General features: G+C 38.4%; 1 protein-coding gene across 1 annotated transcript; it reads right to left on the reverse strand.

Annotated features, from left to right (window-relative positions):
• Window positions 1-1,551: 1,551 nt before the first annotated feature.
• MSL3 (MSL complex subunit 3) lies at window positions 1,552-24,047 on the reverse strand. Its single transcript, XM_082493789.1, has 13 exons — window positions 23,916-24,047; window positions 21,696-21,778; window positions 21,014-21,109; window positions 20,345-20,445; window positions 19,202-19,293; window positions 18,298-18,420; window positions 17,664-17,824; window positions 15,341-15,499; window positions 14,606-14,868; window positions 14,117-14,226; window positions 13,838-13,937; window positions 13,245-13,329; window positions 1,552-3,117 (listed from the first exon to the last, which is right to left on the reverse strand). The coding sequence occupies exons 1-13, from the start codon at window positions 24,012-24,014 to the stop codon at window positions 3,018-3,020; spliced, it is 1,572 nt and encodes a 523-aa protein (XP_082349915.1). The 5' UTR covers window positions 24,015-24,047; the 3' UTR covers window positions 1,552-3,017.
• Window positions 24,048-24,395: the final 348 nt, after the last annotated feature.

Genomic DNA, 24,395 nt, shown 5'->3' on the forward strand with positions numbered 1-24,395 from the left:
TTGGTTCATGCTGACAAAGTCGGAGCAGGTACTGAAATTAGAAGTATTTGTGCAGACTGGACATCCCAGGTAATTCCACGGCGGCACACTTTACGCGCCACATCAGCTGCATTACCTGCTTCTAATCCTAGGCTGCTCCTGTTGTCCTCTGCCTTCTCCCAAGAATGGTCATATTCAAAACCCTACACCACGCTTCACGTGGTTGTGGCCTACTCTTGAATGCAAGTGCAAGGGCTTGCCTTCAGCAGAAAGATTTACCAGTTTAAGCATGCACTACAATTATACTGGTATAATTTCCTTAAATATAAAAACAAAGCCCCCTTAATTTGGAACCAGAAAGCATGTGAGTTATGCAAACAGCTACGCCAGTGTAAACTATTACTGCCCACTAGCCTGCTTTCTCAGCTCAGCTCTTCCTCTGCAGGAGATCGTCTCTGAAGCCTGCTGGCAGACTTGCTCATGTGAACGCTCCCTAGCCTGCTTCAGTCAGTTTTTCACATTTCTTCAGCTAACCTAAGCCATTTTGACTGAATCAGGTTAGAAAACATTGATACGAGCAGCTCTACAAACAGCGACCAACAAATGACAAACACCCAAGTGCAGAAACCTCTTTCATCAGTTCAGGTGGATATAAATCCCAGAAAAAATCTAATCAGTCAAGAATATTCAAGAGTTATAGATCCATACCACCAGTATAACTATACTATCAAGCTTCCCCTAGCCACATAAGCCCTTGAAAGTTAATTTTGGGGGGGCCACACCGGTAAGTCTCTATATATTTTAAGACTAATAAGAACTACCCTCTTACCCTATCTGGTTCAAGTTCTTAAACGTCTCTCTCACTGCTTCAGCTTAAAACAAAATAATCAGGTATAAAAACAAGAAAGCAGTAAAAGAGTAGTGACAGTAGGGATGGGGGATGTGAAAGATGTACGTTACTGTAATTGACTATATAAACCTAAACTTTTTAAATTCAAAGAGATACTGTCCAGAGAAGTCATGTCAATTAAAAGCAGTAACTGGACCTTCAGAACTTCCACCCACCCTCCTCACTTCTTTTGAGAATCATCACAACCTATCAACAAGGCAATACCAACAGCATTAATAACCCCTGCAGGCAGAAATTGTCATTTTAACAGTTAAACATAGTCACACAATAAGGTTTAAACTCTCTTCATAATTTGCCTTGTACTCACAGTGGAACCAACACTGGAAGAAAACCAGATTTGCCATATTATACACACTCAAACACTCCTGCAATAGAAAGGATTAAGGGTGGAGTTTCAGGCAACATTCCAAGACTGATCTCTTGTTACGTAGTCATTAGCATTTTGCTGAATTGTCTTTTCAGAAAAAAAAACAAGGTCTAAACCTAGAATCAAACATGTTTGCAAAGTGGATTTTGAGCTACCTGCAGTCTGCTAGAGAATCAAAACTTCTGTAATTTGAGAAAGAACACAGATTACAAATGGTTTTATTTTGTACAACAGAAATGCATTTAAAAAGAGTAGTACTACTAAATGGTAATATTTAGAAATAGCAATCACCAAATCTGCATGCATCCATGCCTAACATTTATTTAGCAACCATTAACTTTAACAGACTCTTTATAGAAGCTTTTCTAAAAAGCAGAACCCAAATCGCTAAAACCAAGGTAATCCTCATCTTTTCAGTTCAAAAGCTTTAACGCACCAATACACTCTGAAAAGTGAGTGACAATGAACACCAACAGTAGATTTCAGATTCCCTTTGGCCTCTTAGACTAAGCTTGCCATTTAAATTTGAAAGATGATTCCTCATAACTACCAGTTTCTGCATATCTGGATGGAATGTTCTGAGTTTTGCATTATAGGTTAGTCTGTCTTGACATAGCAGAAGACTCTGAAGGCCAGAGTTCTAAGTCATGGACGATGCTTTGATGACAATCAAGACAAGAATCATATTTCCATTACTGAAAGTGTTGTCAGATTTCTAGGAACTCAGTTCTCACTGAATTCCTATTTCCAGAGCTATAGTGTTTGAAACTGTCTAGGAGACATTCTTCAAGTCTGTAGAAAAAGCCCAATGATACAGAAAGGGTTTCTCTCCCTAGGTTGTCAATGCTCCTGCCTTTCATTATATGCACACATAGCAATCTCAAAAACTCTAATCAGGGATAGACAAGAAGTATTAGACAGTCAAAATCACACGTTTACACAGCAGCCACTGTGAACTTTATTAAGAAAAGAAGTGTTTGCCAGTTAAACTGCCATCACTTTATTGACTTCTCCGCTTACTTGTAGAAAATTAGTTCTTTCATAATGTCTCTGGAAAACATTTATTGCCAGGTAAATGTTGAATCACTGGCAATGCATGCTCTCCTTGGAACTCTGGCAGCCTTGCCATAAAAAGAGTCCACCATTTGCAAAACACAAAGTAAGCAACACACCTTTAATTCAAGCAACTAAGTCATTCTTGAGGCAGATGTCATGCTAGCCAAACAGCAAAACCACCTTTATCATTAAGCAATCTTTTCTATCGTGACAGTTCCACAAAATGAACTGCAATTTGTGAGGAAAAAAAAAATCTGTAAGATACCAGTTACACATTCTCTTCATGTAACTGTGTAGTCAAGTCTTTATTTCTCAGGCTGGAGAGGTTGAGCTAAAACGAAACACATCGTGATGATCTATCTTCATGAAAATGTCCTGTTGCTAATGCATCTGCTTTTCCCTCCACTCCTCTTTAATAGTCCTTGCAGTCCTATGCATTAGAAGGCAGAACAAGGCTTCTTTGTTAATCCAGAGTCGGAGTCATATTCAATCCTCTGAGCAACTCACAACAGAGTCTTTACACGTTTCTGAAAAGAAGTTCTCCATTCCTAAGTAATCCAACCATCACAGAAGATATTTCTTTTTTTTTTTTTTTCCAACTCCAGAAGTTGTTTTAATTCCTTTTTCATCTTTATCTTGTAGCCACGTGGCGAAATAGCATTGTCATGGGCTACGTATAGTAGGATTTAATCTTTAGTAATAGCTTCAGTAGATTGCCCGAGGATTTTTAGTACTGTAGTAGGCTTCACATGCAGCTACATAAGCAGATTCCGGGAAGAAATCATCATGGTATTCTGCTAAAAACCTGAGAAGAAAGCACACCAAAAAAAGAACAGAACATGAAACATCTAAGAGAAAAGCTATTTTCAAATTAATTTTTAAGCTCAGCAGAACCACAGCCTGGAAATTAAGAAATACTACACTTTGCAATTTGGCATACAAAATGTTTGCCCTATTTTTACAAGTTTTACATAGTGAGAAATAGCCTTCCCCTATCACTCTGAAATCCAAATAGCATTAAAAAAATTTACTCAATTAAAAAAAAAAAAAGTTGAAGTTATGCTCAGAAAATAATGCAAGGAACTCACAGAAAAAAAAAAAAGAAATCTTTCTGCAAGTTCAGTCACTCACCTGCTCAGCATACTATTTCCATTTATGTCAAAACCAGGATTTTCAGTTATCACTATGTCAGTATCTTATACAAATGTCCACTAACCATTAAGTCAAACTGCATCTTTTAAGGTAAGTAAAGCTATGACTTGTTCTTTCATGTGCCTGTGCATTTAGGGTCTCCACCCCTCATGAGTATCTGATTTAAATATGGCTCTCAAAGACAAATACGCATCCTTTGTGAATCCAGTTCCCTAATTTCAGATTTCTCCAAGGTGGTCTTCAAATACTGTTCAAACAGCCAAGCACACAATATTTTATCATGTCTTTCTGCTCTGCTAACATACTACTCTTTCTTTGGTTTAGGACTGAAAATGAAAATAAACAGTGCTGCTACTAACACAAGTAACAACCAGCTAAAATTACAAGCTTTCTGCTCTTTCGTTTGTATACAAAGGTACTGGCTACACAAATGGGGGCAAAAGTGCAAAATGGTTCTTAAACCCTGAAGTACCTGATCAAGTTGTACTCCAGAAAAAGACCCAGACATTCAAAAATACCTGGATATTAAAGACCAGCGTCAATAAACATGGCAAAATGTTAGGTAGAGGTTCTCTGTTTGAGTTAGAGTAGGAAGCAATGGTAACAACAGGAGACACTGTCATTTGCAGAATCCGGTTTCTCGCCAGAACCACTGGCTAGGGAGTTGACTTCGCTATTGGAAGTTAAAAATACCAGTTTTGCATAACCAATACTCCAGACATAGAAAGTCCAAATTAAAAAAAAAAAAAAATGTACAGATGTACAGGTGAATGCAATTAACACCATAGACCTTTTCCAACCTCACTCACAGCTACACTGCCTGAACTAGGCATGTCCTTTGATCTTAAGAAAGCCAAAGCATCAGAGAATACTGACAAGACTCTCTACATAAGGCAATCTAAATTTAATCCGGAACGTATTAATTGCCGAGAGCTCATACAGACAGGTTACAGCACAAAAATGCAGGTAAATGAAAAAAGGTTGATTTTTCCCCACACACAGCCCTTGTACTTAAACATGGGCATGAAACGAGTACTAAACTGGATGAATAAATGGTTAAATCCTACCAATTCTAGGAAAAACAGTGAGAAATACAAGCTATTTTAGAAGAAATCAATCCTTCAATGTGTCACCATTTATTTAGAAGGCACTTTGTCTTGCTTATTTCATAGGAGTTCTGTAATTAACAGTATAGAAGGACCTAGGATGGTTTCTGATGTAAATGTTTCAGGTTTAAGACATACAAGTGAACAGGCTAGACAACCAATACATTTCCAGCAGATCAAACGGCAGCTTGTTTTTGTTTTTAAACGTTACCTAAGGAATTGAGCAGAAAAGACTCTGTTATGTGACCCATAACAGTGTCTAATCAAGCACATAATTTCTGGCAATAATCAGCTGGGGCAGGTACTGTCAAAAGGGAGAAAAATCTCTCATATTCAAAGCAACGATCCAACTGGCTCTGCCACAAACTGACACGACATAAGCGATCATAATAAATGCATAAGAGCCAAGCGAATTTAAAGTTCCACAGAGTTTTCATTCACACAATCCTAAGTGCATTAAATACTTTAGAATAATTTTTGTTTATAGGTATTTGTATTCTGCTAGTCTCTCATTGGGTCCAACTGCAGCTTCCAATTTTATTAAACAGCACAAAGCAAAAAGGATTACATAATTAAGGTTGAGAGATAATTTAAAAAAAAAAAAATAAACCTCTACGAAAATTATTTTCCTAAATAAAAAAAAAAATTTTTTAATATTATAGCATGTTACAGCTGCATTATATCAATTTCCTAGTCACAGAAATGAAGGCATTTAAAAAAATGAAATGAAAACATCAGTGAAATATTTTCCCCTGAAAGAACAAAATGCAACAAATTACCACATGGTGAGTACAAATTAGTTAAACTTTGACAAAAGAATGAGCCAGGAAAAAATATTTTTATTCTTTTCTTGAACTAAAAAAAAAAAAGACAAATCTAGATTCAAGCCACCAATATTTGATCAATACACTGTTTGAACCGCATAACTTAGTGATTTACTAGCCCTTGTTACTAAAACCATTCACCACCTACTTTTCTAGGCTTACCAGGCCATAAATTGCTCTAATACATTATAAAATGCTTTCTTTCATGAGACAGAGATACCCTTTAGAAAACAATCTGAAGAAACACAAAAACAATTCACACAACCAGAACCTCCTAACCTTCACTGAAACATATCATTCATTTGCACTACACACATCCCTTACTCTAGGAAAACCACTCCAAGAGAGTACTGAAATCACAACTTAGAAGCTACGAAAATACCCGAGTCATCAATTACTATGACCTCTGACCATAGTTAGCTAAAGATCACTTTCTGGGATATGTGGGGTTGGTATGAAGTGAGTGTGATAAGGCCTAAAACTTAACAGACTTGAGTAACTTTTAACATACTCAGATTGCACATGATTAAGATCAGCTACAAATGGAATTTAATTAATAATTCTTCATTAACCCATGTTAATGACCTCAAGAGATAAACAGTGAGTACAAACTACAGGGGGCAACCAAATTCTTCATGTCTTTGGCTAACTTTCTGTAAAACACAGCACCAAGTACTAGGTCATACGAGGCAGTATGTTTTAAAACACCATCAATAAAACAAAGGAACCTGTAGAGGACATTGGGTAGCTGACAGTTCCAAGAATTTTAAGGCAAGTAATAGGAAACAGGTTCATTTTCTCTTACAAATTTCCTGACTTTTGCTTACAATCATCAGTCATACACGCCAGTTTGGTGCAAGCTAAAGTGACAGCTGGTAAAGATGAGAAATTTTAGCTGAGATGCTTGTAGTGTAGTAGCTACAACCCCCCCCAAAAAAAACAAGCAGGCAGAACGCATACAGTCAAACATACATCTCTCTGTTCTTAAAGTAGGACTTGTGAAAAGCAAAATACCCCCGAGCTAGCAGATACAAATTACTTTCTGCAGAGAAGTGGGAGGAAACAGGCAAAAGAACACAAGGTCACATTCTGTCCCAATCCCTTGTATATCTGTTTACAAAGAGCAGTGGCCCTTCTGAAGCTGCTTTTTATTCAAACTACATTGCAGTGCAGAAAGCTGGCACAGAAATATTAGGAGTCTCATAAGACTCTTAGCTACTGGATATTTCACTAATGCTTTGCTCTTGGAAAAGCTGAAATAGCACAAAGATCAATTTCACTGGCACCTACAAGTCACAAGCCAAGGTTTAAAAACAGAGGGAGCTGTACTTAGCAAGCAGAGCCAATATTCTGTTATAGATCAGAAAGCACTTTGCTATTTAGCTATTCTGAAATTGTTTCATTACTTTTAACTTACAAATCTGATAAATTCAGTCACCTGTTGCATTATTGCCTTTTTCATTTTTATAATTTTTAGAGCACATCTACACCAGTGAAACTGCTTACAAGTACCTGAGTTTTGAGATGCACAGTCCACACAAACATCCCGATATAAGACTGTACACTTTTTTCTCATCATGAGCATCCACAAAAAGAATGCTTACACTTTACACTCCTGCCCAGAACATAGAGGTAACAGGGCACAATATTTCCCCCTCTACCACAGGTTCCTACAAGAGCAACACTTAAGAAAGGACTACAGGGGATGGAGACAAGGGAAACAGAAACATAGCTTGAAGAATTCCTATGTTCTGATCTTCAGGTGTAGCAGTCTGTAAGCAAGCTTACATCAGGTGACTCTAAGCAATAACCTCACAAATATACTACCCTGTGTCTGAGAATTACAGAGGCAGATCTACCAAAAAGAAGCACAAAACTATCATTATGCACATTAAAAGACCACGACATATATATGTCAGGAACATTTCTCAACCAAGCCACTGAACTAATATGAGCTTTAAGAGCATCATCTGGTAGTGAAAATGTCCTCGTCTTGCCAGCATCAACACAGCGTATTACCTGAACAATCTCTGCATAAAGAAAAACACTCTTCTAAATATCAGTTACCGTCACATGAATAAACTCAGGGATGGTCTGAAAAGTGTGAAAATTATGAAGAAGGGAAAACCTTAATAATTTTAAGAAGAACAACCTCAGACATAACGGTATAAGAATACAGTGTTAAAGAGAAAAGTTCCAAGGAAGGTGACATCTTACACACTTCCGCTACAGCTCTGAGTTCTAGAACGTAAGCAGATGCTTTGATGAGATCAGTGGCCTGGGCTAGATGCTGTTTGAAAGGCAACTGTAATGATCCATCTAAAGGAATTTGCTTAAAGAGCATGATGGGTCTTAACTCTATGAGTCACTCACCAAAAGAAATGTGATTTGCAGATTAAGAAGCTATCTCCTCTCCAAGACCACTATTCAAGTGCAGGATTTGAAAGCTAAAAAAGCTTTTTATACAAAAGCATATGCCTCCATCTGCCACACACACCCTCCAATTGATAGGCATGTCTCCACCTGGAAGACTGTTCAAGGCAAAAGCTCGCGAACACAAAGTTCATCATAATCCCAATGCAGTAACCGGAACAAGTGAAGTGAAAAGTTTCAGATGTTTATTCTGATATTCAGTGTCTCAGGAACCATGCCAAAGGAACCAACAGGCTTGTTTTGTTGACTCGACTTTTATTCCTCATGTACATACAGAAACCGAGATCATCTTTCTTGGCCTTTAAAAGGCAACTGCAGAGAACTCTGAAGATGCCAAGCTGCCAACATAACGTTTCAGGTAATCAGGCTGAGTGACTGAAAATTAGAAGCAGTAACTTTTAGCGGAACTTTTGTGAAAACAGTCATACAAGAGCTCAATACAGGAGTCCTTGGTTGGTCTTCAGGATGAAGACCCACCTTTGGCAAGGCCAGCACAGATCCTAGACTCAATTTCTAGAGCTGCCTTCTAAAAAAGTTACCATAACACTTAATGTATTCTGGACACCTTCTCATTTTAGATGCATGACCCAAACCTGTTATTATGATTAGGAATATGCTCCTCATTCAAATAGCCAGGCACCTGATGCTTTGGTAAGCAGAAAAAAGAAGCAATCCACACGGTGCTATTTCAGGAGGTATTTCTGGCAAAGCAATCAAACCTTAGTCAAGAACAATAAGCGCACACAAGCAGATTCTGCAGACCAACCAAACAACAAAAGCCTACTGAAGATAAGAACCTGTACAATACCAGGTACTAATTGACTAAGAAGCTTTCAACATAACAGTGCCAAAAGTTTGAGAGGACCCAAAATGGCAGGTACCTTTCGACCCATTCAATGAATACAGTGAAGCTCAAATACAATGGCAAAAATTCCCTAAAATAAGGCATATACATTCACTGTGCAAGCAGAATTCCTTCATTTCAAAGTGTTTCAAAACTTTTTTTAAAGTTTCTTTAATCTTTTTGTGACTGTAAACCCACACCTGTCCACTGACACTCAGAAACTCGATTTTCTAACATTTAGGCTCCAATTCCATAAGTTTTCTAGTATGTCATAATTGCTACGCTGCACAGGTACTTTTTGTGAAGCAACTAGTTAATCCCAAAACTGAGAGGCAAATAGAAAAGCCCTAATCAATAAGAAACACTAGCAGAATTGCATTCTTGGTGATCTTTCAAAAAGTGATTTTTAATCAGTTGCTATCTCACAACTTTATTAAGTCACAATGAGCAGGAACTCCATCACAAGAAACTTCACCTAAAGAAAGATGTTTTCTATTCCATTCACCATGTGCAATGCTTCATTTTTTCATTCTCAGAAAGCCACCAATAACTTCTCATTAACTGCACATTAGCACAGACTAGTGGTCATAATTCACCACTGCAATTACATATAAGAAAATTACGATACTCAAAAAGTGTTGCGCTTTCAAAACCGGAGATCTATTTCTTAAGGTTACTTCAAACAACTTGTCATCTTTCTATATACACATTTTATTAACACAGCCCTCTAATTTGGCCACATTCTTCCTTCCCATAAAATAACAGTATTAAAATACTTTTCTACCCATAGAGCAGAGTGGCACAATAGATACAAGCAGATTGTAAAACATGAGGAAAAAAATGAGATCTAAAATGAAACAGACAACTTACAGGATATACTGAGTTTGAAATATCAGTGGGTTTTTAACAAAATCAAAAAATCTTTCAGCTTATTAAGAATGTAGTTTTCCATAACCTGAAATACTACATACTGGCCTCATCTGGAAAAATGTATTAGAAATTTTAGAAGCATTATTTTAGAAATATTTCATCACTTATTCCTCTCTATTTCATGAAAGTCAAAATACATACAGCTTTCTGAAGCACTGTACCATTTTGGTTTGCTTTTTTTCCTAAAATGCTAATGAAATTACTGAAATTACCTCAGTGAAGATGGGTCTTGCTATTCTAAAAACAGACATGCTATATTCTCCTAATTTTTAAGTATCTCCTATTGGTCAACAGTCCTGAGCCACCCTTCTGATCCCAAAACAGTTTTCCAAGTCAAGGCTGCATTCCAATCAATGGAAATGTCAAAACAAAAACTGGCACCTTTTTGCCCATCATTTCTCATCACTTAAGCAGCCCCTGGAGGCATGCTAGGCACCTCACAATACAAAGAAGTTGTAAAATACACCACACACAGCATTTTATTAAAAACACAGCTGAAATAATGGAATTTGTTAAAAAGCAATACTTACTTGATCTCAAAAACTATTAGCAGGCAGGAAGGTTTGATAGGGGTCCTTTGCCAGTAAGACTACCAGTTAGTAGGCACCAGTTACTGTGTTAGCTTCCCCTGCTTGCTCCTGAAGACTGAATTTAAACCGTCAGTGAAATCCAGTGAAACCAACTGGCAAGTTTGTCACTAATGTCCAATTCAGACTGTTATTCTTTTGCAAGTATTATGAATTATTTCAGAGCTAAATAATTTGAATTGAAGACTAAGAGTTTTGTACTTAATTTGAAAAACTAATTTTCTTTCCTTCTGCAAATTCTATAAATGAGAAATCAACTTTCATGTTCTCCATGAAGAAATTTCCATTAGGCACACTTGTAGAAAGCTGCCCTAAGCACAAAGGGTACAGCTTCTACTTAATATTAAACTCAAAAAGATGTATTATTTCATACATCCTTTTAAAATATATGTTTGTCTAGGAAATAGAGATCAATCTCGTCTAGCAGCAATCCGAGGGCATGACTGGAAAATATTACCCATGTAACATCTCAAAGTGAATTTAATGCATCTATCAAGTACTGAGTAAACTCAATAAAACAAGCTTCTAGACAAAGTGTTATATTAAATAAGTCTCAGTTTCTCAGCCCACATGACATCAATAGTACAAATGTTAAATGAAACTGTAAATTTTAGCCATAAAATCATAATACAAAATTAAATCAGTATCTATGCCAGAACAAAATCAGTTCTGTACCACATGAAAGTTTTATTTAAAAATACGTAAGTTACTTATGCTTGGACTAATCTACCTAGAATTCAACAAAGATTCAGAAACAGTTTTATTAATGTGAAAAGACAGCTTCAATCCCTTGTCTGCTATTAGAAAAATAAAGAAACTGAGAGTACTTCTGCTTGTTACTCAAGAGCAATTCACTAAAATAAATTAGGCAGTCTTAAGTAAACTGGCTGCTATCACCTAATGCATACAGACTGTGTATGACAGTTCTTACCTTTCAAAAGGTAAGCCAGAGCAGAACTGACAGAAAATATTTTTAATAAACATCCATTAATCCTTTCATTCCCAAAAAGGAAAAGACAGAATGTGAAAACTGAAGAACTAGTACAAGATGTCACCTCAGCCGCAAGTTTTCTCTTGTGGTGAGAAACAAATAATGCAGAAGTATTTCTGTGATAAAAATCAAGTCTGAACAAGTTTCTAGAAAATGTAATTGTTTGACCACTTTCAATGACATATGGGACAAAGAAAGAAATACCCAAATGAAAGACATCCTAAAGCCGCATGAATACATGTTGAAAAAGAAAAATCCTAATAATTTCCAATGGTTTCTATGCTACCTATTTGAATACACAGTATTGGTTTATATGTTTCCTATATGAATACACAGCAAAATATACATGACACTGGCTTAGAAAGCACTTGAAAAAACACACAGCCCTCAAATATTTTGTTGTACCAGGTATGCGATATCCACCCTATTCTTGCTTTTGAGGACTCATTTTGGTTTAGTTGTAGTCTGGTCTCGAGGACTGAATGGCCCCTAGTACTGGAGCACACTTCTGGTTAAAGAGTTTTCCAAAAGGAAACCAGCTTGTGTACTCTGAGCACTCTGCAATGGACCACAAAGCATGGTAAGTGGGAACTACCAAGAGTTTTGCTTCAAAAGCACAGTTCTATCTGACCTAAAAATGCTGATGTGGAAACATCTTCTGCCTTTTTTTTTTTAATTTTATTTCTATTTATAGATGACTACACATTTCAACAAGATGGTCAAATGGAAAAATAAGACACACATGGATACTACCACTAGAACTTTCAGTTTAATCACCTCCCTACTTGTACAGGGGCAGGACATGTTCCTTCTTCCCTCTATTCCACTCCACCACAGCTCATCAATAGAATGGGTATGAAGAAACTGCTTTTAAGACGCTTAACAGTAGAGACCTGCTCTGACCAACGCAGAAGAATCTGAACAGGCAGAGGTCTGATAAAACCAGATTTGATCCACAGTGAGTTAAGCACCCTAAATAATATTCACTCCAAGCAAAAATACGTGTCCTATAATAAGCACTAATGCTATCCTGTTTAATGCAAAGATATTTTGAATACTAATAAGGATCTGACAAAATTAGAGATGTCCAAAGGGATCAGTAAAACTTAAAAATTAAATGCTTCAAGAGAAAAATTTTGTATTGTAGAAACTTAGACATTTGAGACACCTTTTATTTTCAATAAACAATCAAAGTAGAAGCATTTTAAAGCTTTTATCTCCCTGACCTCTAACAGGACTTTTGATACGCTAGTGCCACATTATGTTACTTTTCAGTATGAGGCTACTTAAGAGTCTTTGACCAAAATTAAGTTAAGGAGTTCCACATTAGTTCCAGATGGTTAGCATTTACAACATTTTCTCCCGTTAAGTTTTCCTTGGCAAATTTATTTTCCACTGTATTGATGCTGCACAATGCAAGCAGTACCACACTAGATATCTAACTACCACTACAATGTCATGCAGAGATATTAACTACAGTTAGTAAACAAAGCTGATCACAGTGCAGGTATGACCATACTGACTCCAGCCATGGAGCCAGCATGGTCAGAAAGAGTTTGTGTTCCTCTACAAGGCACTACATGTCATAACTGAGAAACTTTTCTCTTTAAAGCTCAATTAGGACAGGCTTTTCTTTAAAAAAACCCTACCACAATTAAAAACATGTTCGAAACTACAAGTTTCTCCCCCTGCTATTATCGATGCAACATCAAAACTCTCAGATTATGCTCTCAAAAGTAACAATGCAGAGTTTGTATTTCTTCATAAAACATGCTTCTTAACTGAGTCAGACTTGTCATTCTATACACACTAGCAAATCTACTTTTAAACACAATGCTATAGAACTGAAGTATATAACTTTAAGATGGGAATTCAGGCTCCCTTCAATTTGAATTACAGAATCAAAAATCTTGTACTAATCTTTATTCAAACTGTTATTATTAAATCTTACAGTAATTTAATCATATTCTTGTAGTTATAGAAAATGAACATCTCATTTTAGAAACCCTTTGTCATTCGGGACACTTAGATCTATGTAATGATACAAACACTTGTGTCACATTACCTGAGAAACATTTCGAAGTGTTTTACTAAAGCCTTCAGGTTTTTGTCAGGAAAACACATCTTCCCCAGTATTTCTGGTAGCTTTACTGTAAACAAGAGAAATAATGTTTACGCTTGTTCTTTTAAAAGCAACTTCTAATTACTTTTACCCACTATACAGAAAAGAATATAAAAATTCCCTCTCCCTGCAGACTCTACATTTCTTTGCACGTTACTCAGTGATCTTTCAAAACCTTACTAAAAAGAAACATGCTGAGAAAGTGAATGATGTGTTTGACTATGTATTGGAAGTAATGCTTGTTTACTTTTGTTAAACCAAAGCTTACAGAGCCAGTAAGAGAGAACCAAGTTTATGAACAGCCAAAGAGTTACAAACAGATTAAAATGTACGCTCCCCTGAGACTAAAACTAAATGTGATAAAGCAAACAGGAAATCACGCAGATATGGTCACTGTGTGTGTGCGGGGGGGGGAGGGGGGGGAATCCCCCAAACCCCCAAAAAAACAACCAAACGAAAAAAAAACAAAAACCCAAACAACCACACAAAACAAATAAAGCAATTTTGATTCAGCACAGAGTTTTGCATCAGTTTACCAAACATCCGTAGCAAATGTTGAGAACCATAGATATAGGAGGGAGGTGGTGGTTGATCACTTGGTGGATAATTCTCTGGCATCAATTTCCAGGACAAAACCTAAATATAAGACATATAAATGTTAATTATGAAATCTTTACAGCACCATAAATAATTTAGTCTGTGCAGAACTTCAAAATCAAAGATGGAATTAGTAATACAAACAAAACATAGCCCTACTCAGAGCCAACAAAACTTTTAATCATCGAATCTAGGACAGTAACATAAAAATCTGTTACCTCATTCAATTCATTGTTTCTTCTACCTTCAAAACCAGTAAAAACCGCACTCCCCTCTTTGCTAGGAGTCAAAGTTATAGGTGAAGATGATCCACTATGGACAGGGGTTTCTTCAAAAGGGAAAGAAAAACAAAACAAAAGAAATCAGAAATAAATTTTATTATGTTTTATAGAACGATAAGCCATTAAACGTAACTAAGGCCTGCTGCTAAAACATTTGAAGTCTTAAACACTGGAATTCAATAAATGCTATCCTAAAGTAGGCTCACAGAAAAGCAGGTCCTTGAATTCTGTTGAAAAATACAGTACCAAAGTACTGAGAATATTGCTTTGAATTTCTCCCTTTGGTATAAGCTTCAGAAATACATATTTGACATAAAAAGTAATGAATTCCTACTTCAATCATTCAGTTCACAATCCAGGTGACATTAAAAAAAAAACAAGACTTAAAATCTTGTTCAGAGCAATAATTTAAAGAGCAAAACTTACTTTTTTCCAGGTGCAAGAAGAGCTTTGGCATAGAAGCTGGGGTCTCAAGATGCCGTCGTTTAGGTTGCGGGGAAGCACTGCTTTCCGATAACCTGTCGCAGTTAGAGCTATGGCGTGTAGAACGTCTCAGTGACTGCAAAATTTCAGGTTCAGCTTTTCGCCTTTTTGGCGTGGCTGGCTCCCCTGTTGTAGGTTGGCTGTCAGTTGACTGAGGCGTTGGTGGATTCAACAGAGGAGGACTTGGGGAAAGCTCCTCCTGATTTCTAGGAAATAAAGGCAGCTTTACAGAAGTGAAAAGATCAAGGCTCTTCCCCTAAAAGAGATCCTTCTAGTTTCACAGATCTTGTTAAATACTTATTCACATTAGACAGTCACTTCCCAATAACTATCAAAGTGATGAAGCCTTCTTTTAAATACTGTTTTCTGGAAGCATATTTATTTTCAAATTTAAAAGTTAATGAACACAAATTTACTTTTCAATGTATTTTTTTTCCCCACAAAGTTGCAGTGTAACTCTACACCAGCCAGTAACAACCCCTTTTGAAGTTAACCAGATAGAAATTCAGAACCTGAATTCTGAATTCAGGCAAGAATTCACAGAAAAGTTCAACAGTTGATCAAGACAATTTTTAAGTCAAAGTCTGTGAGAAATGATCCTATTCTGAACACATAACCACATTATATTGCATTTTCCTCAGGAGATAAGCAGCATTAGACTCCATATAACCAACCTACCTGTTAGTACTTGTTGAGTTTTCTTTGATAGGAAGAAAGAATTTTGATGAAGTCACCTTCTTAAATTGAGCTTGTTCATAAGGATAGAGCAAAATTAATGGAAGCGTGAAGTCAAAGGTTATTCTCAGCCCATCCACCATCTCTTTACATAGCTCAACACTAGAGAAAAAAAGAAAGGATTATGAATTTCAAAGTTGCATGTCAAAATCTCTCAGCATAGTTGTAGAAAATTCCCTTTTAATACAGATATTAATGTCTTAACTACGATACCTACATCACTACGACATCTACATCACTAAGTAATGATGAATGATTAAAAAGCATACTTGGAGACAGCGATTGCTGTTGGTAGCTTCAGACAAATATGAATTTTAAAAGTCTGATTAATAAGGTCAAACAAAAACATACAGTTGTTCTGTTGTATTACTATTTACTGGATTAATAAAATCTGGTTTACAGTAAATAAAGTTAGCTAGTTTTTCACATAAGCATTCTCTTGTTTTTCCAAGTTTACTAGGCTCAAAAAAAGAGGCACCTTCCAGAAAAACTAAGTACTCAATAGACTGAATCTCTGTCTAAAAGACACACGAAGAATTTATCTATAGCCACTAAGATGCAATTAAGGCAGTACTTAAGAGACATCCAATGAACCAAGAAAAACAGATACATTCTCACTGGAGATCAGTTTCCAATGGCCTGCCCCTGATAACCAAAGCACTACCATTTAGAGGCTACTAGGAATTTCAGTTTCAGGCTTGTGTAAGCGACTCATGGTGCTAGGTGGTGAGTAAATGCACTGTTAAAAGCAGAACCAAGAACACTGGGTTCAGCCCACCTCCAACACATCTTCCTTCTACGAAGGTATTCATCTCTCACATCTCAAGTACATATATATGTATGGTAACAGTAATTTGATTCTGCCGCAATGACCCATGTTAGAAACTCCATACCTCCTATTACCATTCCATGTCACCTGCTGAAACTATTGCCTTTTTATTTTTTTAACACTACGTATAAATTGGGTCAGGGGACCATCATGTGCAGAAATTCTATCACATCCAAGAAGGTCAACTAACTTCTGTGTCAGAGCAGTAAGGGCAATACAATAAAGTTGTCAGCTGAATCTCTCCTACTTAATGGATCACTGAAATCATACACGTTTTCCTTATTAAAGCACCTTCTTTATTGAGGAATTCACTTAAATATATACCTTTAAAAATCATAACATGCATACAACCTTCTGTTCATATTTCTGTTGTCTCATCTAAATTCTTTTTTTAGAGATTATATTACATAGAAGGAAAGTATCATTAATCTGTCAAATAATGAATGACATAAATATCAATCAAGACACTCACATAGACCAAAATATTGCAAGGAATAGCATAATTGTGCACCATTGAAATAGAACATGTTAAAAGTCAAGATTTCTCTTTGATAAAATACAATATTTCACCCCAGTGTAGACTTAGATAAAGAAGCAGTCTCATGTAATATTGAGAATCTTTAACATAAGAGAAAACACAAACCAAAAATCCACCACACTGCAACTGCAGGGTTAACACTCCATTTGGAGCATGGAAGAAGAATATACAGCTCAGTTGAGAAAACAGTAACTAAGACACAAACAGTTTTAATAAACAGGACTGGTGTTATTACACACATTGTTTCCATACATATTCACTCGAGGATTTAAGATGGTATGTCAATTAAAGAAAAAAAAAAAACAAGCAACCTGCACTTGGAGCTCTCTAAGTGTTTGTATAATTTTTTTATCCTTTACAAAATTTGAACCTGTTCAGTTTTATTTAAGCAGGGAATTCTCATATCAGATACTCTTGCAGTGTTCAAAAAATTCTTCACATAGACAACAGCAACACATTCTTTCAGAACAGGTCACAATATCCACAAGAACTTACATCATAAAAGGGCATTGGATGCTTTTGCATGGTGACTTTTCAGATTATAGGGACTCTCTCACAATAAACAAATTGTCAGTGTTACTGTACTATGGGTATCTGTCAAATATTTTAAGCCCCATAAATAGACATAGAATCATAGAACCATAGAATCACAGAATGGTTTAGGTTGGAGGGGACCTTAAAGATCATCTAGTTCCAACCCCCCTGCCATAGGCAGGGACACCTCCCACTAGATGAGGTTGCTCAAAGCCCCATCCTGCCTGGCTTTGATCACTTCTAGGGATGAGACATCCACAACTTCATACATTACAGTACAAGCTCACAGAAGTGAAAAGCCTTGAAACAGAACATGGAATGCAAGGTCATTCTTCTAGTGACAATAGCACTGGACTATTACTTACTTCTTCTCTGGTGGCACATAATGAAGATTCATATTAGCATGTGGAGTCATCTGATGGTGCCGAGATCTTTCATTGGCTGAAAAAGCGGCATTAATAGCAAAATGTTTCACATATGACTCCAGGATGGTTATTATATTTGTCTGACAAGGAAGCTTCACTAGCTGAAAAAGAAACAACAAATTCATGTCTTACAAACACAACCAGTAAGTATACCAAGCTAAAACAGGAGCCTGTAATGTACTGACTAGTTTAATAAGTCCCTATTGCATGAAGTTATTTCAAGACTGATTAATATGAGCCCTTAAACTGCATTTTTGATCAATCCTTTATAAATATCTGGAGAAACAAAAATATGGTCAAGTTAGCAAGCTTATTACATTTCCAACTTTAAAAAACAATCTGCATTCTAAAACAAAATTGGGTACTGAAATGTTACATTCTTATATGTTATATTTAACAACTCGCTAGTTTAGCTGTAGAGAAGTTTGCTCCCTACACTCTCTTTATTCTTCCTTACACTAAGCTCACCTTTGCAATAAAGTTCAAAGAACCAGGAGTTGTTATGCACAAGAACTACTTTTGATGCTCTCCCCACCCCCTCATTCACATTAATTTCATAGCTTTTATTTCATACCCGTTTTCTTCTATTAATATAGTAACAGTCTTCCTCAAGCTTCTTTTTCAAGACTTCAGGAATTTCTATGTTTATTGCTCTATCTTCCATGTCCCTTTTTGTGTGAGTGTCTTGTTCTTCTTTCTACAACAGATCAGTGCAAAAAAAAAAATACATTGGCTGTGCTTATAAACATTAGTGAAAAAGAACCTCAGTAGTCAGGATACAATCTAACAATCAAGTTTTGTCACGCAAAAAATAGATATTTACTATACTTTCTATATTTTAAGTAGATAGTAGCCTTACTGTAAGCAATAAACAACACTGCTTTGAAGTAACCTACGAATTAATTTTTTAGAACTTTTTTTTAATTCTGCATTTGTTAGGTTTTGCTGCTTCAGATCACCCATACCATAGTAGTTAAGATTCTACAGACCTTCAGAGCAACTGTTTATGCTGTACTTTCTTTTCAATAATGTAGAGAAAATAAATGGGCGTTTTTTGAAGCCAGTCTTTTACGTTCTAATTTAAGACCAGAGTTGACACTCCCGTTTCACAGTAAAATACAAAAGCCAGAAAGAACCTGCTGCTATTAGGATTTGTCCAACCTGCACAAACCAGTAAAATTTTGCAGCACCCACAAACCTGGATAATCTAGTTTGCTATGTTTTCTCCACATACGCCTTACATGTAGGAAGACAGGAAAAGAAACAAATGTGTATTTTTAGATTAATATCAAAGAATTCTACATTAACATGACATCTTCTATAATTTTCAAAAACAGTAAGCACCAGGAGTAGCAAAATTATGCTTTTAATTCCAGCTAACTAACCAGCTGTGGCCTACATTTCATCTACTTCAATTTTTCCAGAGTTTCAAATACAGATGTTTAAACTCTATCAAGTTAAGGAGCTCATGAATATACCATTTCTGTCCTTTCTTCTATGTCACTTTCTTCACTTCTTATTTCTTCATCTGTTCCTTCATCACTGTCATCAGAAGAAGAACTACTTATAGCTGTGTAAAAGAGATATCACATATTTATCTCACATTATTACATTGCAGAAGTTAAGACCAAACAATTTCAGGCCTCAATGCAAAAAAAAAAAAAACCCAAAGCAAAAAACAAAGCAAAAAACAAAGCAAAAAACAAAGCAAAAAACAAAGCAAAAAACAAAGCAAAAAACAAAGCAAAAAACAAAGCAAAAAACAAAGCAAAAAACAAAGCAAAAAACAAAGCCCTCCTCAACAAAACCAACAAAAAAAACCAAACCCACAACTAGCTTGTTATATTTAATGAGGATGAATAACTCTAATTGAATTAAACACACAAGTATTATTTACAGCACACTATAAATATTTTCAATATGTACAAGAAATTTACAGGAAGTGTTCTTACATCCTCTCTAATTGAGGAACATTCACTTTTAAAAGCCCCCTACATTTCTGAACCCTCAGATCTTTCAAATTTTTATTGGACTTTAGTTCTGAACAGGGGATTAACGTATTAATCATCCAATAAGAAGGTCTGGATCCGTACAGCAACAGCTGCATCACTTAAGTGCCAGCCAGCGTTGCTGCTGGTTTTCAAGCTACAAAGAAAAATACTATGAAATGAAAGAACTGGCCTGAGAGTGAAATGAGCCAGTCAGCTGACAAGAAACAGATCTTTATGCCAGGTAGACTGAGGAAAAAGAAAATCTTATTGCCCCCTGAAACACACAGAAACACTAGCAGGGAAAGTGCCTTGTTTCCTAACACGAAACAAAGAAAACTGAGGGCTTCTTGCACCTAGTAATACTACACTAAACAAAGCAGCATTAAGCTTTGAAATCACTGATTAGTGGAAGCAACACAAGGAAAAGCCTCTGGAACACAAGAAGAAAGGGGATATCTTAACTTAGTAGGTGCTTAGCACGAAACATAGTGCTCACTCCTCATCTGACTGCCTCCGTATATTTACATATGTTGATACTCTCGTGTCATCCTAATAGCAAGTTACAGCATGCACTGTGCCCCTAGCTCAAAAAGTTAAAGGCCAGTTATCAAAGAATGAAAACAAGCTCACAGTTTTCGCTACTTTCATCATTTTCTTCAGCCGGAAGGCTTTTTAATACAGAGTCAACACCAGGCAACCTGCAACGTCTCTTCTTTCTTCCCTTTCTTCTCCTACAGAATATAAAATGGCTCACTGAAATTTGGCTAATATTATTTAACATGTTTATTCTAGCTAATCGCATTACATGCAAATACACAGGAAACGCATGTTTGAGTTATTTTCATTAATTAATGTTGAAATAATTTGGACAATGCTTATTTGAGAGTGGCTACCTTAATGTCTGTACATTACCTCATATTTGTGTTCTCAAGCAGATCGTCAAGCCATGGCTTGAATATTAGATTATTGCCTTTGGCTGAAAAATACTTCAGGTTTTCCTAAGTTATTTTTCAAATATATTTATTTGGGAAGATATAGATCCAATATACAGACATTTCGCAGCAATAGTTAGCATAGCTATTAAATGTTAGTAATTCAGAGTGTTGTTTAATAACAATACGTAGGTTTCTATCTTGGTATGAGAAGAGTAGCCCTCTAGAACGCACTGATTGTACCGAGTAGATATCTACAATCTACAGCATGAGCTTAGAGGCCAAGCTCAGTTGTAGACACCTGGTGTATCTGTTTGAATCTGAAAATGAATCTCTCATTCATTTTGAGACCAAAAGAATTTCTTACATGCGAGCCACAGCCTTCCGTGCCAATTTACGCTGTAATCTGCGGTTTTCGTCTGTATCACGAAGAACATGATCTTCAGCTGCCCATCTATCCCAGCTAAGGATAGGTCAAAAGAAAATTATTAATGGCTATGAATATATGCCACTTGTGATTAATGAATTATTATACATTAAACCTAAAAAGCAATCTTTTAATGTCATTCAGAAGCAACACCTGTATCAAAAGGTTTGCATCCTTTTGTATTCACATGACTTCAACTCTCATGTTGCTACCTAAAATCTCTCAAACCTTGACTTAATACGCGACAGTGTTTGTAGCACTGACACATACTATAGATCACAGAGACTACACTCATGTACTGGCCTTGATAACCAAACAATCCGGGTCTTAACAAAGACCGGGACTTAACAAAGTATAAACTCCTTTCATTAATGGAAACCTAGGAGTCACAAGTACATGGACAGATATCCCATAAAATTTAAACTCATGGCTATTAAACTGATCCACTGAAATTTATGAATATTGACCAATGGGTCAACATGAGCAAGTACATTAAAGGCATTCACAAAACCGAAAACATTCATGCAAACATCAAAGCCCTTTGATATTCTGTGCAATGTTTTTCTTTGCAGAATAAAATAGAAGAAATGGAACAACTGAAACCATGTATACTCATTCTTACCTTCTGTTCCAACCGTTAAAATGGATCAGATATTCTGGAATCTTTCTGCCTTTCTCATCTTTTCCAACAACAATATCAACAATCTGAAACAAGTATTGAATAGCATGTATTAAAAAGCTTGAGAGAAAGTGAACTTCCCAGTATTTAAGGATTTTATGCACAAAGAAAAAAAAAAGAAAAAATTATTTATGGAAATGAAATACACCTATAATTTTGTCAGTGAATAATGATATGAGCAGAAGATATGGATTATACTAAAAGGTCAGAAAAACTAGCATTTTTATTGAGCACTTTTTAAGTTGGGGACTGTTAACCATCTTTGTTCTATCCTCAAACATCCCATGCTTTCAAGACAGACAAAGGAAGATACAAAACAATGCAGTATCCTAATACGGATACGCAGATATACATCTGGGCTACGTACATTTTCTCTTGTGTGCTGTCTCTTCATGCCCTCAAAGCAGGACACAACAGATAGATAGACAGATGTATAAACCTCAGAAACGCTGCTCTCTGGAACAACACTGAATCTTAGCCACAAAATACTAAAAGGCTTTGTGAATATCTGAGCCTTTGTTTTCTTCCTCTCTTTCACACATGGAAAATGGGCCAGTCTGAAAGGGCCTGCACCTCAAAGGACATTTCAGGTGCATCATTAAGAGCAGCATCAGGACTAGTAATAACAAAGGAATTATTCAGCCTGCACTTGAACCGCTCTCGATAGACCATGTATCTCCAGATGCACCCAGTAGTTAGGCTACTGTAATGTTTTAATTTGGGGGAGTCTAGAATTTGAGAACTATTGATGGAGTCACGGACAGTTATGCTGAAGTTTGGGGGTTTTGAATGTAAAGCAGAAAAGGCACTATTACTTTTTGCATTCAGCTTATCTCTAGGGCTGGCAATTAAAGCTGTTGGGCTGGTCAGAACATAGGAATACCCAGAGAAGCAAAAGAGTGGCCCAAAATATTACAGGAAGGTGGAGATCCTGATCAAAGATGTTTGAAAAACACTGATCTACACAACTAGCAAACCTGCAGTAAAAAGCATGAATTTGTCAGGAATCCAGTTGCAATACCTCCCATTTCACCCCTCTCTGTAACAAAACAAAAACCCACAACTCTCTTTGTAAGTTCGGTACAGATGACTTAGGACAGAAAAATTATTTTGCGTCCCACTGATACCCCGAAACAGTATTATATTTACATAAAGCTCTACAATTACTACCACCATTCTTAAGGCCAGGCCCAAGTGAGTCAGTCACCTCACTGCAACACTTAGGGTCCACCACACGCTGCTTGCTATCACTCTCTCCTGTACCATCGGCACCATTTAAACCCTTCTGAAAAGCAGAAGGGCGGGCAGTACGGGTAAGAGAGCCGGGGGGTTGGGGGGGGGACACGACACGTAAATTAAACTACGCTACAAAGGTGCAGGGATGAAAATAAGATTTCAGAATTACTTTGCAGGTGTTCAGCCGAAAACGGAAGGCGGGAAACTGAGTCCGACACTTCCAGAGCCCCTCGGCGGCTCCGTTCTCTACCTGACGCGGGAGCAAGGCCCCGACGGCCAGGGCTCTGTCGCCTCTTTGTCACCCGGGCAGCGGGACGCCTCCGCCCCGCGGGGGGGGGAAGGCCCGGAGGCTCGTACACCGCCGCTACGCCCAGCCCCCGCCCCCGGGGCGGCAGGGCCGGTGTGTGCGTAGGGGGGAAAGACAGCCAAGCCCCGCCGTAGGGCCGGGCTGATACACCCGGGGAGCGATGACGGCGGCACAAGGACGGGGGGAGGAGAGGCCCGGCGGGGACAAGCACCGCCTCGCTTTGTCTCCCAGCCCGGTGACAGCGGGCGGCTCCCGCCCCGCGGCCTCCTCGCCTGCTCCCCCCTCCCCGGGACGTCCGTTTCCCGCAACAAGTGCTGCCGGCGGAGCCGCCTCTCCCTGTCTCCGCCTCCGCCTCCGCCTCCCCCTCCCCCTCCCCCTCCTCGGCTGGGCCCGCAGCCGCTCCCCCCTCCACCTCCCGCCCGGGGGCGCACGCAACCCCCCAGCGGGGAGCGTTAACGGCAGCAACGGCGGCGGGCCGGGCTCCGCGCCGGCCCCGCCCTCCCCCCGCGCGCGCTCCCGCCCGCCCGGTGCGCTTCGCCGCCGGCCCGCGGCGGAGGGGGGGGCGAGGGGAAGGTGGGGGGATGATGAGGGACGGCAGTGTCGCGCGCGCAGCGGGTCACCTTGGCATCATAGAGGACTTTGGCCTTGGTGGGGTCGGGCTCGAAGCAGAGAACTCTCTCCCCTCGGTGGAACTTAAATTTCATTCCCCGCGAGGTCATTTGTTCATCATGGCGCAAAGGAGAGGAGCCCCGCCCCCCCCCGCGCCGGGGAGGGGCCGTGTCCAGCCCCGCCCCGCCCTGCCCCGCCCCGCCCCGCCCCGCCCCTGGCGGACCCCGGCTCCTCAGGCGGAGGTGGCAGCCGGGCTGCCGCACCAGGTTTCCGCGGGGGCAGCGACGGTTGGCTTGCGGAGCCGGGCTGTCCTCCTCTGCCCGCCCCGCCGCCGGTCACGCGGGGTGCGCGGCACGGGTGGCCGAGGAGGGGCGGCGGCGCTGAGGGGACGCATCCCTCCGGGTGGGAGGGCGGCCGCCGGCCCGGGGTTAGGGGAGCCGGGGCGGGGTGAGGGGAGGGTAGGGGAGAGCTCTGGGAAGTGACCAGGTTTT

Source organism: Vanellus vanellus (genome assembly GCF_965231255.1).
Source record: "Vanellus vanellus genome assembly, chromosome: 1".
In the NCBI taxonomy this organism is placed as follows: Eukaryota; Metazoa; Chordata; class Aves; order Charadriiformes; family Charadriidae; genus Vanellus; species Vanellus vanellus.